The 27,827-nt window shown below is 40.8% G+C and overlaps 1 protein-coding gene across 1 annotated transcript in view; it reads left to right on the top strand.

Moving 5' to 3' along the window:
• Positions 1-27,827, top strand: part of dcc (DCC netrin 1 receptor) — a gene marked incomplete at its 5' end in the record, with an annotated part of 117,141 nt that overhangs the window by 14,995 nt on the left and 74,319 nt on the right. The window contains one exon of the mRNA XM_080420334.1: positions 26,961-27,276. Coding sequence (XP_080276460.1) covers positions 26,961-27,276 — 316 coding nt within the window. The remainder of the gene's footprint in view (positions 1-26,960; positions 27,277-27,827) is intronic.

Genomic DNA, 27,827 nt, shown 5'->3' with positions numbered 1-27,827 from the left:
CAAAGAAATCTAAAATGATAGAGATGGCGTACCCGGATTGAATGGGTTAAGATGCTGGTGATGGCACTGGCAGTGCAGATGAACCTCCTTCCATCTCAACAATTGATTCAGATTCACTTTATTGTCACTTAGATGCAGATGGTACATACAGTACTGTACATGTGAAGAACCTACGCTCGGAAGCTCCGCTACAATAAAAAACATAATAAAAACGACAACCTAAAACCCCAAAACACTCATAAAAACAATAAATTGAGACTTTAACGAGGTGGAGCTGGGGACGGAGGTGGGTTACTTGTCGCTCGCTGAATAGAGAATGACAGCTTCAGAGGCAGTGGTATTTAAAGACAGAGCCCAATCGCCTGATTGGCTGACTCTGTGTTGATTTTGTCGACTAAAACTGTGACGAAAAATGTTTGTCGACTACCTTTTTTCACTGACGAAAACAAAATTAAAACGAAATAAAAACTAAGCTACGATGACAAAAACTAAGACTAAATATATTGACAATTTCGTCAACAAATAAAAACTAGACTAAAATGTTAGTGAGGGACTAGTGGAGGAGAGATCCAGTAGAACTAAAAGACAAGTCATTTTATGTTTGGTTGCGCTCGGGTATTGGGCTCTGAAAATAGCAGATCTACAAGCTCACAACGCGTCGCAGCGCGACGCGTTGTGAGCTTGTAGATCGGCTATTTTCAGCATGCAACCAAGTGTAGAATCAGCCATTACGACACCATCGAGGCACCGCCAAAATACATTTTAGTCAACTAAATCAACTGTAGATTTAGTCGACTATAATCTTATAATATTTAGTCAACTAAAACTAGACTTACAGTAAAACGTTGCAGGTGACTAAGATATGACAAAAACTAAATGGAATTTGATTCAAAAGACTATGACTAAAACTGAATACAAATTTGCTGTCAAAATCAACACTAGGCCGACTACAGATTGGCAGACTCTGATAATTGGCTAGTAGTGCTCACGCTTGAAGCTGTGAATGAAAGGATTTTTCGTGGAGAATTCCCAGCGAGAAACTAAAGTGCAATGATGAAAGCGTTGAAGAGAAGAGATCTTCCTTTTTGAACTTACGTTTAGAGCTACATAAAGAACTTTGCCTTCAAAGAAACATGGAGAAAGCACATAATATCAACAGTGTTAAGTCAAATAATCCCTTTTCACGTGGGGAGTGATTCTGCGCCTGCGGTAATTCGTTTTCAAAGAGAGGTGAGCAGGCAGGTAGGTAGAGGGAGGCAATCTGACGGGTGGAGCAGAGATCCTATATGAAACATTCACATTTGTGCTCATCTCCCACATCTACCATTACCAATGAAAGGATTTCATGTTATCAAATGAGACGTTCATGTCACCAGATATGAGTATGTTCCATATAGACTGTAAAAGATTAATGTGTTTGTGAATTGCCCCCCCCCCTCTCTCTCTCTGTCTCTCTCTCTGTCTCTGTCTCTCTCTCTGTCTCTCTCTCTGTCTCTCTCTCTCTCTCTCTCTCTCTCTCTCTCATACTGTATTTAATAATTTAGAGTAACCAATTATTTTTACTCCTTTTTCTCCCCAATTTAGTCGTTATGCCAGTTAGTTCACCCCCCCCCCCCCACACACACACACACACACACACACACACACACACACACACACACACACACACACACACACACACACACACACACACACACACACACACACACACACACACTATACACTCCGCGGCGGTGGGCAGGTATTTTACCATGCACCACCCGAGCGCCCCCCTTTTCTCTCTCTCTCTCTCTCTCCCTCTCTCTCTCTCTCACACGCACACGCACACGCACACGCACGCACACGCACACACGATAATTACTTTGAGATCATGAGAAGGCATGGGGATGGGTTATGATAAAGGATTCTGATCATAAACATGTTTGAATTCCTTACTTATTAACTTATAATAACTTAACTATTACTTTTTTCCCCTCTCACTAATTTCTCTCAAATTTGTAGTTATTCACAATGATCCCCTCACATGTATAGTGTCTATCCTTGTTAACACTCAGTCCAGTCCTGGCCTCCTTGCACTGGCTTCCTGTTAATGTCAGGGTCCAGTTTCAAGGTCCTGTTAGAGCTTATAGAGCTCTGCACGGTCAGGCCCCAGAATACTTAACTGACCTGCTCCCACGTTATGTGCCCGGCAGGGACCGTAAGGTCTGCTGAACAGGGTCTCTTAGCCATTCTCTTAGCCAACCAAAAGCTGACAAGGCCTTTCAGGCTGTAGCTCCCAAACATTGGAAAGCCCTTCCACAGGTTCCTTGAGAGCTGCTGAGCCTCTGTGGATATTTCTAAGAACAACCTCTCAAAACGCTATTATTTGAACAAGCGTTTGCGAAGGTTACTTGATTTTATTTCCATGTACAGGCCTTTTTCTGTTCTAACTGCTTTAATGTCTTATGTTTAGTTTCTAATCCCTCATGTATGTAAAGCACTTTGTGAGATCTCTCTGTGGGAAGGGCTTTATAAATAAAATGTACTTACTGTACTTACTAACCCCTACAGTTGGTCCCGTGGGAGGGCGCGTAGACAACCGCGTAACTCCTCCCGACACGTGCAGTCACCGGCTGCTTCTTTTCCCCTGACAGTGAGGATGGCATTAACTCTTTCACTGCCAGAATAAATAATTAAATAAACATTGTCTACCGTCGTCCCCTTCCCAGCAAAAACGAGCGATTTTACCGTACCTTTGAAAAATCATGGAATATTCTCCGTGATCTCCGTCCTCACAGAGATCGGCTCATTACACACACAGGGGTGTTCGTAGTAGGCCTATAGGGGGGGAAAATTATCCGTGGCCGTTTGAATGAAGCTTGTTATTGCCGTAAATCAAGAGGAACGGAGATATAGCGATTTCCCCACAGGAAGTAAATGAGCTTTTATTTTTTTTAAACAATGTCAATTCCGGGTGTACTCTACTTCGGTGGTGCTTGGAACATTCAAGCCCATGAAAACGTTATCTACTAGTCACTTTGTAGATATCGATTATTATCACAAAACAAACATTTACCACTTCAGCCCTATACATTTCGCGTCGCGACGCGACGCATTGTGAGCTTGTAGATCTGCTATTTTCAAAACATTTTTTATAAATTTCATACATTTGAAAACTTGTGAAATTGGACATTCTGCACAATGAGTACATTTTGAAACCAATACTTTTGTACTTTTACTCAAGTTTGAGTTTTATTTGAGTATTTCTTTCTACATTGCAATATTGATACTTTTACTTTGAAGTAAAAAATGTGAGTGCTTTTTCCACCACTGAGAGAAAGCAAACCCCTCCCCCTTGTCCGTCCGTCTGGCCTCCACTCTCCCGCTGAACACGGCCAATCGAGTTCACAGGAGCGCACCGATTCAAACTCCCGTCTCTCCGCGGCGGTGGGCATTGAACTTAATCTCTTCACCACCAGGATGCCCCACATTTCGAATTACTTTAAACTTTGGATCGATAAAATCTCTGCTCCCACGCGGGGCTCATAAATTATTCTTCCGGTTCGCACATATCTATTTTTAGGGGGCAAATGCGAGTGGAATACTCTGCACCGTGGAGACCACGGTCTGCGGCTGGAATCAGGAGAGGCTCTCTCATAGCATATAACAGGCTGCCAAAACCTTTCCAGCCCCAGACCCAAAAGAGAAATTGGTTGTCTCCCCGGTACGACTCCAAACGTAAAAAAAAATACATTATGAATTAAACCACTTAAGCCCTATTTAAAAAAATACTAAAGAACATTTATTTTTGAAAGGTAAAAAACCCCTCTGGATTTTTACTCACGAGTCATAAAAATGCGTCCGCACCGCAACCCATAATGGGTCACGACCAGTGGTGTAAAGTAACTAAGTACAATGTACTTAAGTAAAATGTATAGGTATTTTTACTTTACTGGAGTATATTTCCAATATCATTACAAAACACACATTAACCACTTCAGCCCTACATAGACTTCGGCTATTTGAAAATAGCTGATCTACAAGCTCACAACACTTTGTGAACTTGTAGATCTGCTATTTTCAAATGATTGTATACATTTTGAAAACATGAAATGGAAGATATCTGCATACCTGCATTACTTTTTGCACTTCAAGTACATTTCGATGCCAATACTTAATGCCACTTTTACTCAAGTGAATTCTGAATACCAGACTTGTTCTTGTAACAGAGTATTTCTGCATTGTAGTATTGATACTTTTACTTAAGTAAAAAATCGGAGTACTTCTTCCACCACTGGTCACGACCCTGTGTCCTTTCCACTAAAGGACAAACGCCAGGTGTTAATGAGCGTTAGTGAGTTGTTTTGTCCAGTGGGAAAAGGGCCATTAGCGAACACATGGCTATGACAGCAGATCTCTGACCTGTGTTCCCCCCCACCCTGCGAGGTGTGTCCTTTGACCCTCTGTGGCGTAGATGCCCTTGTTTTCCGTCACCACCGATACGCAACGTGTATATCAAATCTAATCCTGTTTATCTTTGGAACCATGGGAACGGCATGGCTCCAAACGTAGATCTCAGACTTCACGTGATCAGTCATCTATATGACGTCAGTCGTCTATGATATAATCTCCCAGCGTGATCTAATGTGAGAGTGACAACACTAGCGTTGACTCCCATTGTAAGAATGGAATGCAGGAAATGCTCTGTCTATCTCAAAGAGGAAGTTCCAATGTTTGGATCTATATCCCATAGCGGCCCGCTTTGCGGCGAGATCAAAGCGTGACGGAACTCTCTCTCTCTATTGATATCTCCAAATTTGGCCAGGATTCAGCTTGAGTCGAGCCCCCTTGAGTTTCATTATTATTAAAGTAACATCATTTTCAAGTATAAAACGTGAAAGACATTCAGTTTGCCAGACTACAGTAGCTCAGTAGCATCCCTCTTATAGATGGTTAGCCTCCTGCAGAGGCTTGTGAAAACAATGAGTGGAAAATATATCAACATCTAAGACATTACATCTCTCTCTCTCTCTCTCTCTCTCTCTGTCTCTCCCTGTTATTAGCAGAGACAGAATGCGTGTATCACCGCAGGCGATACAAGCTACCTGCTGGCTCTCTTCTCTTCTCTTCTCTTCTCTTCTCTTCTCTTCTCTTCTCTTCTCTTCTCTTCTCTTCTCTTCTCTTCTCTTCTCTTCTCTTCTCTTGAACATTATCGCCCTAATGTGCATGTAACATACATAATAAGTATGCAAACATGTTACTAGAAAGAGAGAGAGAGAGAGTGAGAGAGAGAGGGATATTGATAAAGCAGACCCCCATGTCTTGTAGCACCAAGGCTCCCATCTCAGCCGTCATGAGGCCAGTCTCTGTCGTCAGACATCTGTGACTATGACGTATCTACACACAGACACACACAGACACACACACACACACAGACACACACAGAGAGACCCTCTTCTAGACAGCCTGCCTATAAATGCTTTTTTCTCACCCTCTCTCTCTCTTCTCTCTCTCTCTCTCTCTCTCTCTCTCTCTCTCTCTCTCTGTTACCATGGTAACTTAATTCCTTGCATCCCCTGTGTCAGTTCAACTAACCACTGTTAGAATTGTTATCCTATCCTATCCTGTCCTATCCTACTGTTGAGGTGCCCTTAAGGTATTGGACCACAATATTGGCCAATTTAGAAGTGAATACAGTTGCTGGTTTGAATCCCTGTCATTTCTGCGGTTGAGTTGTTCTTTAGCCAGGTATTAAACCACAAAACCACAATTTTCCAATTATCTTCTTGTTGGAATGAGTCTCATTTATTTTTATAACTGCGGTTGAGGGGCTCTTTAACAAGGACATAAGTATTTCTTGAACACAAAATATTATTCTTGTAGCACAAAACACATATGAAGATGTATAGTGCGGCACACGATGGTCGCTCAGCTCGCTCGGTAGACTAACTGCACGGAAACCACCAGTTCTTTACGGTATGGACATTATTTAGACATGCCCATGTGTGTTATTCTTGCACTATGCTAGCACTGCTGAGGGTTTATAGTGTCGTAAATGAATCTTGATCATCCTACAGCATCACACATAAGTATCAATAGCAGCAGATCTGCAAGCTTGAAACGTGACGCAAAGCAGCGAGTTTTGAGCTTGTCGATCCGCTATTTTTGAATTTGGATCCTGAAAAGCAGTATGTTTTGGACATACGAGGTTTCCGCCCCGACAGAAACGATATTCTACAGTATATCTCTATTATCAAGAGAAGTCCAGCGAGCTTCAGCCAGTTGAAGGCAGAAGGGCTCGTCGGTGCTCAACAGGGACTGACTTGAATCCGAGCGAATAATACCTGCCTGGGCACTTCAGGAGAGACTGCAAATAAAACACTGGAGCACTCGACTGGTCTGCACGTATTTATTATTTTGCAGGGGTGACTGCAAAATAATAACTTGCAGGTGTGACTAAAGTCACCCCTGCAAAATAATAAATATGTGCAGACCAGTCGAGTGCTCCAGTGTTTTATTTTTTAAGGTAGTCGCTCAAGTATTATTCTCTCTGAGTCTATATCCTTTTTTTGCCACCTTACTGATGGTGTCACTTTGACTGTGATGTCTTTCCATCATGCTGTGTGTCTACAGCCTTTTTTTTATTTTGTACCCTGTAATCTGTACTCAGTATTCTTTTAACTGCTGTACTGTGTTTGGCGACTGAATTTCCCTTGCGGGATCAATAAAAGTCACCTCTTATCTTACACACACACACACACACACACACACACACACACACACACACACACACACACACACACACACACACACACACACACACACACACACACACACACATACATACTTCCCATAACCGTAGACATTATTCACCTGTTTCGTCACCATAGACGATGATTGCGTGATTGCGTGACACTCATTTGTATAAAAAACAGATAATTGTGGTGAAAGCACGCAGCCCCGAGGGGATCCGGTGGAAGATGAGATTTACTGGGTAGGCTTCCATTAACCCGGACGCTCTGAAGATCTGTTCATTAGAAAGGCAGCGATCCAAACAAACACTGCTAAAATCCATATTAAAATTAGATAAGAGCCTCTGTGCAAGAACCTGTGGCTGAATACAATTAAAAGCGGAGGCAAAGTCAATAAAAACCAAACGTACACGGTTCCTCTTTCCCTCCAGGTGCCTCGGTACACGACTTAGCACGGCAGCTGTAACATCCCCACTCTCCTCATTGCCCTATAGCAGTGGTTCTCAACCTGTGGGCTGGGGCCCACTGGTGCATGGGTTGTGAGGATATTGTGTAAAAAGAAAAAGTCAATGGTATTTCTTTATTTAAACCATGATAAATATTCTTTTGATTGTGACACAGACGAATAAGAACTTAAAATATACCACTTTGGCTACATTGACCCAAGCTGGATCGAATCGATTGATCGGTCATTGAAATAAATATGCTCTGACAATGCATGCGGACCACCCATCTGACCACTCAGCACGGCAGCCGATTTTCAAGTGGGCCCTGATCCAGAAAAGGTTGCGAAACTGCTGTTCGACACCAAAGTTACTTAGCAGCAGCCGCTATCCGTGGTGCTGAAGTTGTTGAGCCCAGTGATGCAGCAACTGTCCGTGGTGCTGAAGTTGTGGGCCCTATTGATTTAGCAACAGTTCATGGTGCTGAAGTTGCTGCAGTGTTGACGAAAAATGTTCGGCGACTACCTTTTTTCACTGACGAAAACTAAATAAAGACTAAGCTATGATGACTTAAAACTAAGACTAAATATATTGATGATTCCGTCAACAAATACAAACTAGACAAAAATGTTGGGGAGGGACTAGTGGAGAAGAGATCCAGTAGAACTAAATCATTTTATGTTTGGTTGCGCTCGGGTGTTAGCTCTGAAAATAGCGGATCTACAAGCTCAGCTTGTAGCTTGTAGATCGGCTATTGAGCTTGAGCTTGTAGATCGGCTATTGAGCTTGAGCTTGTAGATCGGCTATTTTCAGCATGCAACCAAGTGTAAAATCAGCCATTACGACGCCATCAAGGCACCGCCAAAATACATTTTAGTTCACTAAATCAACTAGATTTAGTCGACTATAATCTTATGATATTTAGTCGACTAAAACTAGACTAAAACTAAAACATTTCAGATGACTAAAATATGACTAAACTAAATAATTGTAGTCAAAAGACTGACTAAAACAAAATCAAAATTTGATGTCAAAATCAACACTGAGTTGCTGTCCCTAGTGCTGTAGCAACTGTCCGTGGTTCTGAAGTTGCTGTCCCTAGTGCTGCAGTCGCTGTCTGTGGTCTTGAAGTTCTTCCTTATGCTGGCTCCAGTACTCGGGACTCACAGCAATCTCAGGAACAATTTACACATGCTTTCATATGGGTGGGCCTCGAACACTTTTGAGAGAACCCCTGTAAGGAGTCCAGCATGTCATGCACTATGTTCGAAATGTCATATTTGACAAAATGTCTTCACAACAAGGGACATAAGGAACCCTTACTGAAAAAACCCAACCTAGATAGCAATAATTTGAATTACAGACCCATATCAAACCTTCCATTTATGTGCAAAATTCTCGAACTAAATCAATTCATCACAGAAAACAGCATCTTAGACCCTCTTCAATCAGGTTTCAGGGCCAATCACAGCACGGAGACAGCCCTGACAAAAATAATAAATGATCACCTCCTGCCTCACTGACATAATGACTGACTGGATGAACGCAAAGCTTCTGAAACTAAATGAAACTAAAACTACTGCTACTGGTATGTCCAAAACCTTAAAGGGATGAACTATTGAACTCCCTATAGGACATCTAGCTGTAACCAGCCTCAGAGTCATACTGGACTCAGATCTCAATTATTTTAATTAAGTAACCAAAATTGCATTTTTTCATATAGCAAAGGTACAACCCTTCTTGTCACAACCAGATGCAGAAAAAAATAAATGCCTTTATCACCAGCCGCCTAGATTACTGTAATTCTCTACTCACAGGACTACCAAAACAAGCCATTGACAGACTACAACTCATACAAAACTCTGCTGCTACATTATTAACCAAAACAAAGAAAGGAGAACACATCACACCAGTCCTGTACACCCTCCACTGGCTCCCGGTCTCCCAATAGAATACATACAGAATACATTTCAAGGTCTTACTCATAGTTTACAAAGCACTCAACAGCCATACACTGCATCCAGAACACTGAGATCCTCCACAGCAGGTCTACTTGACACAACTCAGCACCCACAAAAGAAAATAGGAGAGGCAGCCTTTTCTTTCGATGCACCAAAACTGTGGAACATACAGTACTTCCTAGGGAAGTTAGAGAGGCTAACTCCACCAACATTTCTAAAAACACACCTCTTTAGGCTAGCCTTCTCCTGGCACTTTTTAGGTTGGTCCTCTCTTAGCACTATATATGGTTCCTCATCACTTTATTAATAATATGTTTCCTTTATTTTACTATTATTCATTTATATACCTGACTTATCGCTCTTGATTGTGAAGTATTTGAATTATGTCCTGCCTATTTGAATGTCCTGACTTTGAACTGCAACCCTGTATGAAAGGTGCTATACAAATACAGTTTATTAATATTATTATTATTATTAAGGGCCTCAGGGTGATAATCATTCAGTAATTTAGGACAGCGGTTCTCAACGTGTAGTCCTGGGACCCCCAGGAGTCCTTGAGGGGGTTCCAGGGGGTCCCCAGCAAAATGTGTTAATATAGCATCAAAATCATGCAGTTATCGGCTATTAGAAAATGCTGTGTGTGAGCTTGTAGGAAAACAAATGAAAAAAAATTAAACATTTTAACAACACAAATCTTGAAGGGGGTCCCTGGCACAAAATAGTTTCTGATGGGGGTCCACGGTCAAATACATATTCATTTGGGGGTCCTCGAGATGAAAAGGTTTGAGAACCACTGAATTAGGAGACCTAACCTTTACCTCTGCACGGCACCAGATTCCGTCCACATGCTAGGAACTTTCTTTTGTTCCAAGGAGGATACAGTATATGAAACAAATACATGAAACAAAACACAGCACAGTTGCTTGGCACGACCCTTCAATAATTTTCTCTCTGTAATACGACCAGGAGTTTTACACACAGTTGCCTCATCAATTTTAATCTATCCAGCCTGCAGCCCCATTTCTAAAATTAGAAAGCTCATCCTTAAAATCAAAGGTATCAAACCTGGGGTATACTTTCTCTGCCTTATCAGCATCAGGCTTCTCAGGAAAACATGCACTTCTATCCTTATTCTATATCCCAACCACGGACTCCTTTCCAAGCTAAACCTTAAACACCTATTATACAACCCTCTACTTTAGTTTTAGAACTAATTTTAGTTTGCCTAATCCTTCTTTTAACCTATTTTTGTTGCCTTTTATGTTTTCCCTCATAACAAGACAGCTTTGTCTGGTTAAGAGCATGTTAAGTGATTTGCTAATCCAGGGCTTATTATTGGGGACAATAGTACATGTTTTGCATGGAATCACCATATTTTCAAAAAAAAAAGAGATGTAGCTAGGAGTCTTTGTCTGTGTGCTCATCCAAATTAGAACATTGGTCTTTAAATAGACCCCAATCAGTACATTCAAAGCAGTTCTTAAGTTCCATAGAGTCTTCATTCAAGACTGGAACAGCTCTGTGCTTAGTCTTCCCTTTCTTCAGCGCTGATTGATAGGTGGGGACTAAGGGTGCCTAAAATAGTTAGAACATATATTTGCCATGAGACATAACACATCTGCCACATGGTTATAAAGCAGAACCCTCTAACCTCTGTTGTTGGCGGAGTCTCCTACACTCAGTAAAAGACTCTTTGAGTCTCCTACTCCTACTGGCCGATGACCCGGTCATCAAATTATTGGCTTATTTAGGAAACAAAAACAAAAACAAAAAATCTCCATGAATTCAAGGCTTCATCAGGTGTGTAATTGATAGAAGATAAGTCATTTTTTGGGTGAACTACTCCTTTAATTTCAACCTGATCATCTGCTATTTTGTGACTTGTGTAAATATTAGATTTTGACTTGACATTTCTATTAACTTGAGTATTAATTACTTTTCCATGAATCTGAGGAGGAAAAAAAGTGTGATTTTGAGGGAACAATGCTCCATTTATCCACCATTGCCCAGGCGATAGTGGTGCATGGGCCACCAAGGGAATTTTATAAGCTTTATGTTGCCATAACAATGGTCCAACATTTATTAACATTTAAGTGGTTCCAGGTCTTGGGAGATTAAAATATCCCATGATAACATTGGGGCACATCGGGACACATATTGTGTAAGCACTGCACAGTTTCGGCTAGGGTTTCTGTTGCATTATCCAACATTTGCCTTAGGGTGAATACAAACAACTGTAACAAATATGTGTGGACAAGTGGGACAGAGAGAGAGAGAGAGAGAGAGAGAGAGAGAGAGAGAGAGAGAGAGAGAGAGAGAGAGAGAGAGAGAGAGAGAGAGAGAGAGAGAGAGGAGAGGAGTTCAGTATCACGGGTACACAAACATTGTCCCCAGCGACCACAATTTTGTACATACAGTACAGGCACACACTGTCAGTCAGGTGTGCATCTCAATCCAGACGGCCAAAATGTTTTATTTCAAGATCGTTTTTCAGAATCGTTTTGTCCTTAAGAAATGAAACTTCGCACTTGCTTGCATAGTTGATTTGTTTTTACACCTCAACTGCGTTGGCTAGCATAATGTTCAGAGGAATACGACGCAGTTGCAATATCTGGGCGCAATCTCCTAAATCACGGATTGCCAGTGGTTTAGCCCTTAAAAGATTACACGCTGGACCATTGATATGTTGACAAGCCAGGTCATACCTATGTTAATTTAAACTGCACCACTCCGCTGATATGATTTGCTGCGGTTCTCATACAAACCAGCAAAGCCTGAGTGTGATTGGACGGTTTTCAAATCGCTCCGCAGTTGACTTAAATAGAGTCTTGGCATCAATGACAGCTCTTGCGGAAAGTAGACTACCAAGGTGGGCGAAGTGATCCACATTCTCCAAGATGTCGTAAATTGTGAGAGACATGAATTGTGTGTTCTTGTGGTGGATCTGTCAGGTGCTGCCTGGCGTAAAGGCTGAGTTTTCTTGATGTTTATATCAAGTTCCATGCAGGAGCCGGTATAAGCTCTGGAAAAGGCATTCAAGATGCTCTGGAGGTCCATGTCAGAATGTGGAACATTGTAGTCTCATCTGCATACTGGAGTTCCATCATGGTGGAGGTGAGCGGAGAGCGCCTTGATTTTTGCCTTAAACCTGCTTGCCATCCGTCCTGTATAGCAGTCGTTCTCAACCTTTTCATGCCGTGACCCCCCAAAATAATCATATTTGAAATGGGGACCCCCCATCCTGACAAGCACTTGGTATTGTAGGAGTTGAAGCATTACATTTAGTTTGACTCGGTTCCACAGATAAATATTGTGAAAATAGCCGATCTACAAGCTCACAACGCCTCGCTTTGCGAGGCGTTGTGAGCTTTAGATCGGCTATTTTCTAATTATTTGCCTCTTTCTTATATTATTTGACAATTTGGCAAATGTTTTAGTAGTATAGTTTGTTGATTACTTTTGATGCAGTAATGATCTTTTTCTTTTCTTTCTTTTTGAGGTATTAAAATTTCCTTAAATTGACACTTCACTGTCATGAGAACCACTGCTGTATAGGGTTGGGATCCGGAACCGGAGGAATCGGAGGAACCGGATCCAACATTTTAGAAACCGGAATCGATTCCGTCACATTTGCAACCGTTTCTTGAACCGGTTTTATCACACAGTCAGAGCTGGTTATGTGGACTATGTGGACCTAGCGCTAAGGCACTTTTACCTTAGCGCTAGGTATACTCTTAATTGGTTGCTTGTTTCAGAAGAAAATGCACTTAAGACTTCTGGTGATTAGTAGTTTCGTTTCCTACCTATGTTGAATGCACTTATTGTAAGTCGCTTTGGATAGAAGCGTCTGCTAAATGACTGTAATGTAATGTAATGTAATGTGGACTTCACGTCTGCTATACAATTACAATGCCGGTGGTTCTCAAACCTTTTTAATTTCAAGGACCACCATAACACCACCATAACATGCAGACCTGTATGTCTCAGAGTTACAGACCTGTAAGGGTCAATTTGGAACTCCCTAGGAATCGTTTAAAGGGGACCGCTAAGGAACCGGAATCGTTAAAATCCAAAAGGATTCCAACCCTAGTCCTGTAGGAGTTTGACTCTCTCAGGACAGTTAAATTTTTTTTTAAGATTTTTTTTTGGGCTTTTATGCCTTTATTTATAGGACAGTAGGCTGACAGGAAATGGGGAGAGAGAGATGGGGAGTGACATGCAGCAAAGGCCGTCGGGATCGGGACTCGAACCCGCGACACGCTGAGGTCTCAGGACAGTTTTGACTGGTGAGGTGGGCTATGGTTGCACCGAAAATGGCAAAGAGGTTTGGCAGTTTGGCACAATGAAGTAGCCCTGCCTGCCAGCAGTATCCGCTCTGGAGAGGGCTGTTATAGGTTCGCCACATTGCCAACTGCCGTTGCCGTCATGTTCCCATGCAACAGATGCGAGATCTTCAGATTCGTGTCTGGGCATCCATCCGATCTTGGAGAGGGTACACCCAGAGGGAAGCCCGTTTCACTGAATCATAGGCCTTTATGAGGTTGATTAATGCCACGTATAGCAGTGGTTGTTGTTCTCGACATTTATCTGTAGCTGACGAGCTGTAAAAATCAGGTTCCACTGGCAGAACGAGAGCCGCATTGCGACTCAGGGTGGATCTCTCTCTCTCTCTCTCTCTCTCTCTCTCTCTCTCTCTCTCTCTCTCTCTCTCTCTCTCTCTCTCTCTCTCTCTCTCTCTCTCTCTCTCTCTCTCTCACACGCACGCGCACACACACACACACACACACACACACACACACACACACACACACACACACACACACACACACACACACACACACACACACACACACACACACACACACACACACACACACTCATAACACATTACAATGTTAAGCTGATCAACTTAATCTGTTGGGAACAGTATGTTAACCCTTTTGTGTGTGGGTGTGTGTGTGTGTGTGTGTGTGTGTGTGTGTGTGTGTGTGTGTGTGTGTGTGTGTGTGTGTGTGTGTGTGTGTGTGTGTGTGTGTACACACACACACACACACACACACACACACACACACACACACACACACACACATGCCTTTGTGTACACACATGCCGGCGTGTGTATGTGGACAGAATTGAATGGGTTAAACCAATTTCAATGAAGGCAGAAAAGAACACAGGATTATATTTGTTCTTTCTCTCTAATATCTTTCTGGTTGGATAGTGGTAGTAGTACTAGAAATAGTAAGTAGTAGCAGTAGTTGTTGTAGAAGTATTAGTTGTAGTAATTGTAGTATTATTATTATTAATAATAATAATAATAATAAGTATTATTATTAATAATAATAAGAGTACTTAGTATTTAATACTAATAATAATGATTATACATGTTGTTGTTGATAGTTGTAGTAGTAGTTCTTTATTCTACTATGAGGTAGTCAATGATCTCAAAAGTAAGACACAAAAGTAACGACTAGAGGGTAGGGTAGTTGCTAAATAAAGAAATAACATTTTACAACACAGTGTTTGAGACCCACTGCACTAAAACAACATTAGACAATAAAGTTTGACTGTTATTTTGGGCTTGTTTTTATAGAACTGGTTGTGTGACATTTGTATTTTTGAGAGCCTTATTGTGTAATGGAATGAGCAGGGAACTAAATATTTTATAGCCTGGGAAGCAAAGCTTTTCGGGTCTATGATCCGCTCGGGAGCGGAAGTAGCCCTACGTCACACCAGGCGCGTCATCAGGTGACCGGATCGCGACAATCCGGAAAGACGTCACCCCAAAATAGGTCTGTCCTAATAAAATCCTTGATGCGGCGTAGTTTAGCTTATTTTTTAAATATAAATGTGAGTGTACTTTCCGGAGACTATTTAGCGTCTGTATTATCCGTATTATCCCACGGGGAAATTCTATTCCATTTAAATAGGGATTGGGGAACCAAAACAAAGCGGCACCGCAAAACCGGATCGCGACAATCCGGAAAGAGGATTATTATTATTTTATTTTTTTCAGTAGGCGTGGCCTAGACCGGATCATATGGGTCTTTAGTAACACATACCAGGCTTTCCTCCGAGGTGGAAAGACTGGTGACGCGAGGTTAAATATTTTAGGAACAGACCTATCCCACTTTTCGCCACAAGGTGGCCAATTCGCCTGTGAGACAGGTAGTTTTAGGTGGTCAGGTGACATCTTTCTTCAGATGAACAAGGAAGAGAGAAAAGACAACACTAAAACTGACTTTGTCTCCCGTTTTTCCCTGTTTGTTCAGGTAAATGAAGTATTAGAACATTAAACATGTTCAATATGAGCACTTTGTAATATAAAACAAAGCTTGTCTTGGTTTTATGCCAGAAATGTCATGATTTTGCATTAGTTTGTTGTGTGTAGTTGAATCTAGGTCTAAGCAGTCAGATTCATGGCAGCCATTACTGCTGCTCACAAACATGTCCTGTAGTGTGTTTCACTAACAGTATTGTTGCTCCTCCCTTTAGTGTTAAAAGCTCCTGTTGTGTTGTTTGATGGGTGAACCTGCAAATATAATCTGTTTACTAAGCTACAACCCCGGGGCGTGTAACAGTTGCTTGTTTCTCTCGCAAAATCTGGCAACACTGGACGTTGCCAAAGACTGACATGGTGACACCACAAGGCTTAGCACTGTACTTGTTCAACTGGCTGATGGTTGATTAGACCCTATAGCACCACCGCTTTCCCCTAGCAAATACATATTAGATCCAAGCAACTGCCTATTAGACCATAGCAACCACCTACTATAGCCACCACTGTTGCTTGTGACATGAAATGTTTTTATTTAAACGAAGACATAATGCGTGATTATAAACAAGCCTTTAGTTTTGTAAAGTTTATAAAGATTGCTATGTCTGAAGAGATGAGTGATCAAAAGTCAATGAAAGTGAAAGCCATCTAGTGAATGTCAGACTTACTAGGCTATTGTTGATATTAATGTCATGCTATAGGCTTGCAATATAATATAATCATTTATATCAGCCACATGTGTGCTTCTGTCATTGGCTAACACCTAGCTAAAGGCTAGCTAAAGGCTAATTGTAAATAAGCTTATCATAAGTTTAGCAAATGTCATGCTAGAAAGCTACTTGTCTGTGATTGGCCGACCGCTAGGCTGTAGGCTATATATTAGCACACCCGGCTAACCAGCTTGTCCTTACAGTAATATCTTTGTCATATTCCATTAGCTTCAATGGTGACATGCTATAACATGCTATGAGCAAGCTTTCTCTATGCTGTCATTGGCTGACCCCCACTTTGCCTTCAGCTAATTGGATGACACATTTTTAACAGGTGACCGTTGAAGTTAGCTTTGGGCTAGTGTTAGCCAACCAGCTGGCGGCTACCTGACCCATCGACATTAAACAGGGAGATATCTCTCTCTCTCTCTCTCTCTCTCTCTCTCTCTCTCTCTCTCTCTCTCTCCATCTCTCTCTCTCTCTGTCTCTTGTGCCGTTGCCAGGGGCAACCCCCATCCCCCTGACGACATGCTTCAGTGATCACACACACACACACACACACACACACACACACACACACACACACACACACACACACACACACACACACACACACACACACACACACACAGGAGAGAAAATGCAAATATGTTCCATTAATGCAGTACTTATATAAATCATTCATTTATTCATCCTTCTCCTCTCCCTATCCATCTCTTCTGCTCTTTTTTCTCTTCCTCTCCTAACCTCTGGCCTTCTCCTCTCCCTTCCTCTCCTCATGTCAAATGACTCAACTGTTGGTTATCATCATTTGCTTTATTAACTATTTACAGAACATTTGAGACCATTGGTGGACAAAGTACTCAACCCCAGTAGGCCTACTTGAGTCAAAGTATCTAATACTCCTGGTCAAATATTACTCAACAAGAATTGAAAGTTCCTCTGTCAAATGTGTACTTTAAAAAATACATAGTATTCAAGGACAACATATTCAAGACTGATATTGGCCTTCTAAAGCGTGAGGGAGCTGAGTTTTTTCAATTATTTTTTTTCGTTTGTTTTTCAAATTTGTATTTGGGAGAAAAAAAAAGTCTCTGCCAGGTCAGGTAGGTTATTGTGGGCCAGCAATGTTTGGAATTCACTAATCAGGATGGAATATGAAAAATCGACTATAGAGATAATGTGAACCAATTTGCGTGATGTTTGGACAACATTTGAAGGAGTAATATCATTTAATTTTTTAGCAAAAATCGGCCTCCTGGTGGCGCTATAATAGGGCAATCTTAAAAGGGTGGCATTTGTTCCTCAACGTAGTGCGAATGTGCGTGCAAAGTTTCACCGCAATCGGACGCTGCGTTCATAATTTCGGCATTCTGTTCAAAATGGGCCACGCCTGCAAACTTTAGATGTGAATTTTAGCCAATCAGGATGGAATACGAAAGATCTAACAGATCTGTCTTGATCAAATACGTGTGTTTTAAATGAATGGTTAAAATGGAGTTCATAGTTACAGTGGAGGCGTGTCTGATAAAATGAATATCAAATATCTAGATATTGAATCAAGCAACATAGAAACTGAATCCTGAGTAGATGTTAACACATTGATTGCCTAGATCGCGTATATGTGTTCTTTCAAATCCATCACTTTATTGCCTAGATCGAATATATGCGTTCTTTCATTTTTTTGGATGTGACATCATTCCAAAAAATGTCACTTCCACCCGCCCCAATGATGGGATTTTCAGAAAAACAGCTGTAACTCAGTTTCTTTTTTTTTCATTGAAAACCACCCGTTTTCAGCGGACCAAAGCTCCAAAATGGCGGATCGCGGTTGGAAACTTGTCGTTCCCATGGATACACAGATCCTTCCACCTACTCACAGGAACCTTTTTTCGTGTTTTTTTTTTTACACAATGTCGGTTCCACGGCGTTTTAAATATCATCGGATTGAGGTAATTATACGCCGGCACGGAGATAGAAAACTATGTTTAATATCTTGGCAATCAATGTGTTAAAATGTCCCAGTGTTTTAAAGTGAATTGAATTTAACTCTGAGAACGGAGAAACAACCTGTAAAGGTTCAACTCCTGATTTTAGACCATCCATCTAAAGCATCCCTTAATCCCGTAGTAATGAATGAACTCATCTAATTACTGAATTAATTTGAAGCACACTGTAAAATACAAGTTCAATTTGAACCTCAATTTCTCTCCATAAAAGTTGTAGAAAATGTTCAATTCATTAGAGTAGATCTTAAAGGTTTCTTCAGATTAGGCCTGGTGGATTCATTGATCATTTGAGATAAATGGAGACTATTATATGCAAGACACCTGCTTTAAGTAATCAGAAACAACAGTTAACTACTTGAACCCCAGCCTGCCTACTCTGAGCGTAACATTCAACCAAAATAGCCGATCTACAAGCGGCTATTTTTCACAACGGTGCGTTGCGTTGTGACACGTAGTGAGCATGTAGACAGTGTTAATTTTGACAGCAAATTTTGATTTAGTTTAGTCATAGTCTTTTGAATAGAATTTTATTTCGTTTTAGCCATACTTTAGTCATCTGAAAAGGTTTTGTTTTAGTCTAGTTTTAGTCAACTAAATCTACAGTTGATTTTGTCGACAAACATGTATTTTGGCGATGCCTTGATGGCGTCGTAATGGCTGATTTTACACTTGGTTGCCTGCTGAAAATAGCCGATCTACAAGCTCACAACGCGTCGTGCTGCTACGCATTGTGAGCTTGTAGATGGGCTCATTTCAGAGCGCAACAAACCGAGTGCAACCAAACATAAAAGAGATTTTGTGTTGTGGCAAAGAGATTTTGTGTTGACGGAAAGAAAGTGGTCCAAGTATAGTTGTACGTCATGTCTGTTTACTAAGAATAGAGGGTTTAAGTGGTTACAATCGATGTTAAAATCTCCCAAACTGATCATTTCAGAGTTGATTTATCTCTGCCATATAATCAATAGATCTAGATATAGTAGATGTAGTAGATCAGCTGAAGGAGGTCTATAAATCCCCTTACAACAATGGAATAAAATAGACCCATTATTTATCTTTAGAGTAATAAACTCAAAACATTTGGGCATGCCATAGTAACAGCAGGTAAACAGAAAAACAGGATTTCACTTACAGATGGCCATCACTCCACCTCCAAATGCTGTCAATTCTAAAAAGATTACAGTCATTTGGCCTAGTGCTATTTTCTATCTCCACCAGGCCGGGATCGGCAGAGATTATGCTTTTGCCCCTGTCTAACACACACACACACACACACACACACACACACACACACACACACACACACACACACACACACACACACACACACACACACACACACACACACACACACACACACACACACACACACACACACACACACGTGTAAATTTTGAATACCTTGCTTTTACTTGTAACAGAGTATCTCCACATTGCAGTATTGTTACTTTTACTTACATAAGAAATGTGAATCCTTTTTCCACCACTGTGTGTGTGTGTGTGTGTGTGTGTGTGTGTGTGTGTGTGTGTGTGTGTGTGTGTGTGTGTGTGTGTGTGTGTGTGTGTGTGTGTGTGTGTGTGTGTGTGTGGCTAATCTCAGAAATCAGCTGGACTGATCAGAGTGAACTGTGCACGTTGCCACCAGGCCGCTTTATGTGTTGGCCTGTAACTTTTGAACTGCACATCGTATAATCAAAATGTATTTTCCTTGGTATTCTGTCTGTTGCTCAGCAAGAGGAACTCAGTGGGGGTTCATTCCCGAGGTCAAAAAGGTAATAGAGAGCCTTTCTCTTTGCCGACCGGGTTTTAAGGCTGCCAGGACCAACAACTGACATCAGTAGTTACTCTGTTGAGTCAATTTTAGATGTCAGTCAATTTGGAGTACGGCTCAGGCTGACATTGCAGGAGTTCATTTATCAAAGTTTCTATTGATTCAACTCAGTTCTGATATGGAGGAGCTCAGTGGCTGACACCATTATGCTGACCGCCGTGTTTGTCTTTGGTGTTGAGTAAACAACAACAACTCCCGGACGGGCCGCGAGGCTGCTGCTGCTGCTGCTGCTGCAAATTCTGCTCCTCATTGTCCTCAGTGTCCCTCAGGCCTACTCAAACAGGAATAGAGGAGTAAAATAAGGTGACATTTCTTTAACTTCTCAGTAAAGGCATGCCTATAGCCACCAGGGAAAAAACTAATTTAACTAAGCTAGGAGCAAAGTAAAGGCAATCCATTAGGCTGTATATCCAGCTGACAGCTGGTGCGTAAGATTTGAAATATTTTACCTTGCTAAAACATATAGTTGATGGTAAAGTGGTAAAGTATCTGCTCACCGCCGCGGAGGTGGTGGGTTCGAATCCACCGCGGTGCATCCGGCTTTGTCGAGCGTCTATACGAACACAATTGGCCCGTGTTCGGGGGAGGGAAGCCGGGCGGGGAGGGGGTCTCTGCATGTGTTCCTACAAGCAGGGGGGCACTTGTCAGCAGGGAGCGTTGGGCGGGAGGCATTTTTTCGCGCTTTCTTTATCGCTTTATTTTTCTCTGCTTGTCTTTTCCCATCCATCCAAAAAAGTTTGTTTTAAACAGAGACAGACAAACAATGTCCACATGCTACCTGCCAATAATTACATTCCCCCACCCTCTCTCTCTCTCTCTCTCTCTCCCTCTCCCTATGTGTGTCTCTCTCTCTCTCTGTTTCTCTCCCTCTCTCGCTCTCTTTCTGTCTCTCTCAGTAAATCACTAAACCTTGACAGCTCAATCGTTTTGGCAATGCCACACACACACACACACACACACACACACACACACACACACACACACACACACACACACACACACACACACACACACACACACACACACACACACACACACACACACACACACATACACACACACACACACACACACACACACACACACACACACACACACACACACACACACACACACGTTTAATGAGGTCATCTGCTCTCTGTCCTTCAAGTGATTCTCTCTCTCCCATATGTTATACATGTTGTGCATTTGTATTTTTCACATTAGATTGCAAACTTCCATACTTATTTTGCATACATTATTTGAGTACAGGGCCATTCACAATAAGCACAATAACAATCACTATAATTATAATTATATGTCATTAAAAAATCGCTCTAACGCAAATGGATGACAGCGTGCACACCTCACTTTTGTATCACTTTTAGCGTGATTTTAGGTAGGTGGTCACTGTGTGGTTGTGGCTCAGTTTACGGCTCGAAGGACCATTTGTTAGGATTTAAAGTTCAAACTGGAGCTACAAACCACCAGGAAACAAAGGGTTGCAATCAATTATCCAGTTTATTTAGCCGGATAATGATGAATAGTGATGACATTAGGTTTTCATGATGATTGCCATGGTTCTAAATAAAGACACAAAGAAACATGGCAATCATCATGAAAACCTAATGACAGCTATTTAAAATTCATCAGGAAGACATCTGGAATGCAGTCGGTCTCACTGACTCTCGGAAAGTTTTGTTAGTAACGGAGTTGAAGAGACGATTATGAATAGCAGGTATAGGCTAGCTGGCATTACTTCAGGTATAGGCTCACCTCCTTATAATTAATAATCAGTCAGATTACAGGTACAGTGGTGGAAAAAGTACTCATATGTTTTACTTAAGTAAAAGTATCAATACTGCATTGTAGAAGTACTCTGTTACAAGTAAAAGTCCGGAATTCAAAATGTACTTGAGTAAAAGTACAAAAGTATTGGTATCAAAATGTACTTAAATTACCAAAAGTAAAGGTACTAAAATATTTGAAAATAGCAGATCTACAAGCTCACAACACGTTGCGATGCGTTGTAGAGCTTGTAGATAGGCTATTTTCAAATAGCTTAGGTATAAAATAGGGCTGAAGTTGGTTAATGTATGTTTTATAATGTAATAATTTATATCTGCAAAGTAACTCGTAACTAAAGTTTTCAAATAATTGTAGGAGTAAAGGTACAATATTTGCCTCTGAGATGTAATAGATTGAAAGTATAGGCAATTGGAAATACTCCAGTAAAGTAAAAGTACCTCAAAATTGTACTTAAGTACAGTACTTGAGTAAATGTACTTAGTTACTTTACACCACTGGATAGGTACACTTGTTTCCTATATTTGTATACAGTACTTGTTTCCTATATTTAGGTGGGCGTCTACCTTTATTTTACGTCTCTCTCTCTCTCTCTCTCTCTCTCTCTCTCTGGAACATCTTGTCAATGTCAGTCAGGTTGTCTATTGGTATGCAGCATGTGTGTTCCGCCCCACCCCCCACGGCCTTTCTCTTCCGTTCCGTTCCCTTCTCTTCTCTTCTCTTCTCTTCTCTTCTCTTCTCTTCTCTTCTCTTCTCTTCTCTTCTCTTCTCTTCTCTTCTCTTCTCTTCTCTTCTCTTCTCTTCTCTTCTCTTCTCTTCTCTTCTCTTCTCTTCTCTTCTCTTGCCTTCATGTCATTCTGTTGTAATCTGTTCTATTCTACCATGCATTCTGTTCCATGCTGTTCCATTGTAATGTAATCTAGAATTGTGTAATCTATTGTATTGTATGCTGTTGTGCTATTTTAAGCAAATCTATTCTGTTCTATTCTGCTATATTCTGTTCTATTTCAATATAATTATTATATTCCACTGTGATATTGTTTTCTATTGCATTCCATTCTAATGAACTCTACAGTTTTATATTCTGTATCATATTATATTGCAGTCTAATTGATTCTATTCTACTGTACTCTTGTTTTCTATTCTGTTGCTGTTCTATATTATTTCTACTGTATGTTTTATTATATTGTGTTATATTCTATTAGACTAATGTGTTCTATTCCGGTATATGCAAATTCTATATTCTACAGAATACTATTCTATTTTATTACAAAGTAGTCTGTTGAATTATTTTCTATTCACTTTTCAACCACACTGTACGCTAGTATCTAGTATGCCTTTTCCATTCTATTCTATTCTATTCTGCAACGTGTTGTGAGCAAATGTTCCTTCCAGAATACGGATGCTATAGGGTTAAAGTAGCCTGGGATCAATACCATTTTCGGAAGGGAAAGAACTGTACGTCATCAGGCGGGGCCGGAACCCACGACCGTAACCGCCGGTGCCGTGCACTTCCAAAATGATTCATTCCCTATATAGTTTAAATTGGTATAATTGTTTAGTTTCTTTTGGTGTAATAATCTTTTGGTATCTTCATCTTTTATCTCGTTTAACTCGTAGCGCGACTAGCGAGACTAAACCAATTGATTTGCATTATGTGGGAAACAAAAACAGTGCGACGCCAACCGGAACCAACCACCGGAACACAATAGCTTTTTTTCCCTTCTTTTTTTTACCTGATCACACGGCTAAGTATAGAACGAATACTAGGTTTTCCTTTCCACGGTGGAAAGGCTGGTGACACGAGGTCAGGGTTAAAGTGGTTGATGTAAAACATAAAACAGTTGATATCGCACATTGGCGCGGCCCCCTGTGGGCCCTGTGCTAACTCTGAGGACCCCTGTGGTTTAAGACTCATGCTCAGTACAGTATATATGCACAGTAGTGCTTCTTGCAAGTGTCTGATGTTCAGCTCCCTCCAGGGGGGAGCTGCAGTCATTGTACGTTTAAGTACAGTAACTTAAAGCAGGTATCGTATATTTATTGTAGTAACTTAAAGCAGGCTGTTGTACATTTATTATACATTTAAGTACAGTAACTTAAAGCAGGCTTTAAGCTTTAAGGGGGGACCTCCCTTAGAGCCTGCATAACTTAGCACCTACAGTACTGTATGTCACCACGTGCTCCTGTTTACATGTACCTTATCTAGCCCAGGGGTCTTCCCCCACACTACATATTGTGTAAAATTGTGCTGCAGATAAAAACGATTCATAGATTTCTAAGACAGTGTCATAGACTTTGACAGCACTATCATCAGTGTATGTTGGATTAATGTGTATTTTCAGACATTTAACCACTTGAACAATACTTAGTCTGCTCTTTTTCCCCCTCTACCCCAAACCGCTTTGACAAAAACAGCCGATCTACAATCTCACAACGTCTCGCAGCGCGAGGCGTTGTGAGCTTGTAGATCTGCTATTTTTGGCTAATGTTCCACTCGGAATAGGGATGCTATGGTTCAAGTGGTTCATGTAAAAAACATGATACTATCACACAAAGATTTGGCGGCGGCCCCCCTGTAGTAACTCCGAGAACCCCCTAGGGGTCCCGGACCCCACTGTTGAAGACCCCTGATTTAGCCAGTTCACAATGACTTGTGTTTACATGGACAATCATTCCAATCAGAGATTCCAACCTAAACTGTTTACATGGACATTAAATAAAAGCAATCCTCATTTACACGCCTCAAACTATTTAATCGCAATATTGCTTTTGACAATGCTCAAAGTGGTTTATTTTTTTCTGTCGATTTTCCAACCAGAGACTGACCAACCGGAGAGAAACGATTGGAATAAACGTTTACAGTTCATGCTGATGTTTTCCTGTTGATCTGTATATCAAAAGGATTAAACCGTGAAAATACTTCCGATCAGACCAGATCGAAATATTCTCTTCCAATTGACGTGTTTACATATTAAGGCATCGTTATTCAAATTGAGTCATTCTGGATAATAAGTGGAATGTTAGGGTCCATGTAAACACAGTCAATAATGTCTCAGGCCAGGCCCAACAGTCAAAGGGGAGACACCCGAAAACTGGTTTGGCCAGTTTTCCTTTATGTTTATTGGCATACTCAAAGTGATCAAGGGCGTTGACTCAAAAAAGCCTGCATACAGTAGTACCACTGAGTTGGACATAGTGGTGAACACATAGTTATGTACATTATCCATAATTCATAAAGGCATGAACTCATGAACCCATGAACTCATCCTCACTGGCAAGTATTCATGTCGGTTTGCTTGTTTTTTTTATTAATTTTTTACAACTTCTGTTTTTTAACTTCTTTGAAACTAAAGGGGGAATGCTCAGCTGTGTTTCAGTCGGTGTACTCTCCAGCTCGCTTGCATGTCCTTTACTTTATTACATTTTTATTAATTGATCTTCCCAAAACATTGTCACTTTATTCTATGCATTTATTTGCAGATGACACGGTTATCCACTCATCTCACTCTAATGTAGCTCAAATTCAAAGCTCTCTGCAGTCAGAATTATCTTTGGTCCAGGAATGGCTTTCAAATAACACTCTTATATTGAACAAACAGCTGAAGTCCTGCAACATGCTGTTTGGTGCTAGATATAATCTCAGTCATTTATCCACTGAATTGTCTATTCATTCTGCTGATCGGTCTCCCCTCAATTCTGTTGACTCATTTTCATACCTGGGACTTTGGTTGGATTCTGAATGGATTCTTTCTTTTAAGCCTCACATTGATTTCATTAGAACTAAAATAAACATCAGTCTTGAAATAGTGTACAGATCAATGAATTATTTTAATTATTTTACTTTAAAAACAAGAAAACTTGCTCAGCAGCTGTTATTTCCTGTACTGGCCTATGGTTACATAATTTACCAGGACATACATCTCCATTCCTTAAATGTTGTCTATAATAGTATTTGTAGATTTGTTTTGAGGTGTCCTTATCGTACGCATCATTGTGTTATGTATGATTCAACTGGTTATCACCCCAAGGTGGGAGACATTTTCATTGGTTGCTTTTCATCTTCAAATGTTTTTACTTTAATTCCTACAGTACATACTTAAAACAGTTTTTTAGAGCCATTTACATCAACATATTCTCTTAGACATACTCAACATATTTTTTTCATTGTGCTCAGCATTTCTAAGGACATTGGGAGCTTTTAGGTTCAAAGCATCGTCAGAGGGGAACAACCTTTCCCTTGCCCTTGTCAATTAGATCAATTTATTCTTTTAATGCTTACAAGACTTCTTTGCTGGTTCACCTTACATCTAGCTGTTCCTGTTTCTGATTGTATTTATTTACTTATCTATTTTATTTCTAAGATGATCCTATACTGGCATCATGTTTGTTTTATTTTTATATAAAAAATATTTAAATGTTATTTTATTTAAATTTAAATAATTTCTAAAGGTTACTAGTATACTGACGTAGTGGGGTTTGCTTGTTTTGTGTTGTGCTTTGAGGACTCGAAAACGAGATGCTGCATCCATCTCAAGGGGCTTATCCTCAGTGAAATTTAAACAAAAAATGTTATACTCTGTTTAGTTTAGCTCTTTCGTTGTTTTCTTCTGTCATTCCAGTTCAGTGTCTCATACTTTTAAAGATGCTCTCAAATACTTTTCCTATTCAATGTATTCATGCTTTTAAAATGACATTCAAGGCAAATAGTAATTGTCAAACTTTGTATACTTTGCAAGGTACATTCCACTCAAATGCTTACTCTATTCAAACATTACATACTTTTAAAGTTACATTCTACTCAAAAGCTAATCCTACTTAAAGGGATACTTCACTTTCGGGCCGGGGACACATTTAAAAAAAATATTAAAAATAAATGAAAAAAGTTATGGAAAATTCATGGCCCCCTCACACATTAGTAGGACACTCTAATGCGTGAGGGGGCCATGAATTTTCCATAACTTTTTTCATTTATTTTTAATATTTTTTTTTAAATGTGTCCCCGGCCCTAAATGTGAAGTATCCCTTTAAGCCTTTTGTACTTTTTAAGGTGCATTCCTCTCAAATATAATTTCTTTACATTGTTTTCAGCCAGCCCACACTGTTTCTCAGGAACAGTATTTGTTCTAGCTAAATTATATTCTATATTCTGTTGTATGATATTCTATTAAATTATACTCTAACTCTCTGCTCTCTCATCCCTCCATCCCATCCAGAGGCCCGCAGACCGACCTTCTCTTCTTCAGCACCTTCGTCTCCTGCTCCCTCCTCTTCTTCACCTCCGCCCCTTCATCCTCCTTTCCTCAACGTCCGGTTCGTGGTCCGGCCGGCCGACATCACGGTGATGCCAGGCGACCCCTTCCGGCTGGACTGCCGCGTCTCCGTGGAAAACGCCACTCCCTCCGCCTCTCCTCAGCACCTACCCAATCCCTCCATATCGTGGAGGAAGGACGGAGTGCCGCTGGGAACGTTGGTGGACGACCGGCGAAGACAGCTGGCCAATGGGAGCCTGTTGATCAGGGACCAGAGGAGGTACGACGTTTATGATCTCTGCCATGGCCAAAGGCAAGGGGCTTTCACCCCTGGCTGTCTTATCAAACCGCTGCACCAGTCACCGACACATTTCTTACTATTTCCACTTTCCACTTTGTTTTATTATTTTTCAGATTTTAGAGTGTCATTACAATAAAGCAGTTAAATATTTTAACTTCATGTGGGTCCCCACATGATTTTGGGGGGGGGTCCCCAGATGACAGTGAAGTGACAATTTAAGGACTTTTAAGACCTTTTTTAATACCTAAAAAAAGCAACAACAAAATAATCAATAAACTAGTATAAAGCATTGGCCAAATTGTCAAATAAAAGAAAGTTAGATTTATTTATTTATTTATGTATTTATCTGTGGAACGGAGTCAAACTAAATGGGGGGTCCCCAGTTCAAATATGATTATTTTGGGGGTTCGCGGCCTGAAAAGGTTGAGAACCACTGGGTTAGGTTACGCTGTCATGTTATAGTATGTATAGCGGACTAGCCTTGCCTGAAGCCTGATACCTCCTTGGCCGAGGGAGATAACAGCTCTTTG

This window comes from Gymnoscopelus braueri (assembly GCF_963280865.1).
Source record: "Gymnoscopelus braueri genome assembly, chromosome: 22".
Lineage (NCBI taxonomy): Eukaryota > Metazoa > Chordata > Actinopteri > Myctophiformes > Myctophidae > Gymnoscopelus > Gymnoscopelus braueri.
This window is presented reverse-complemented; position numbering and strand designations above follow the sequence as displayed.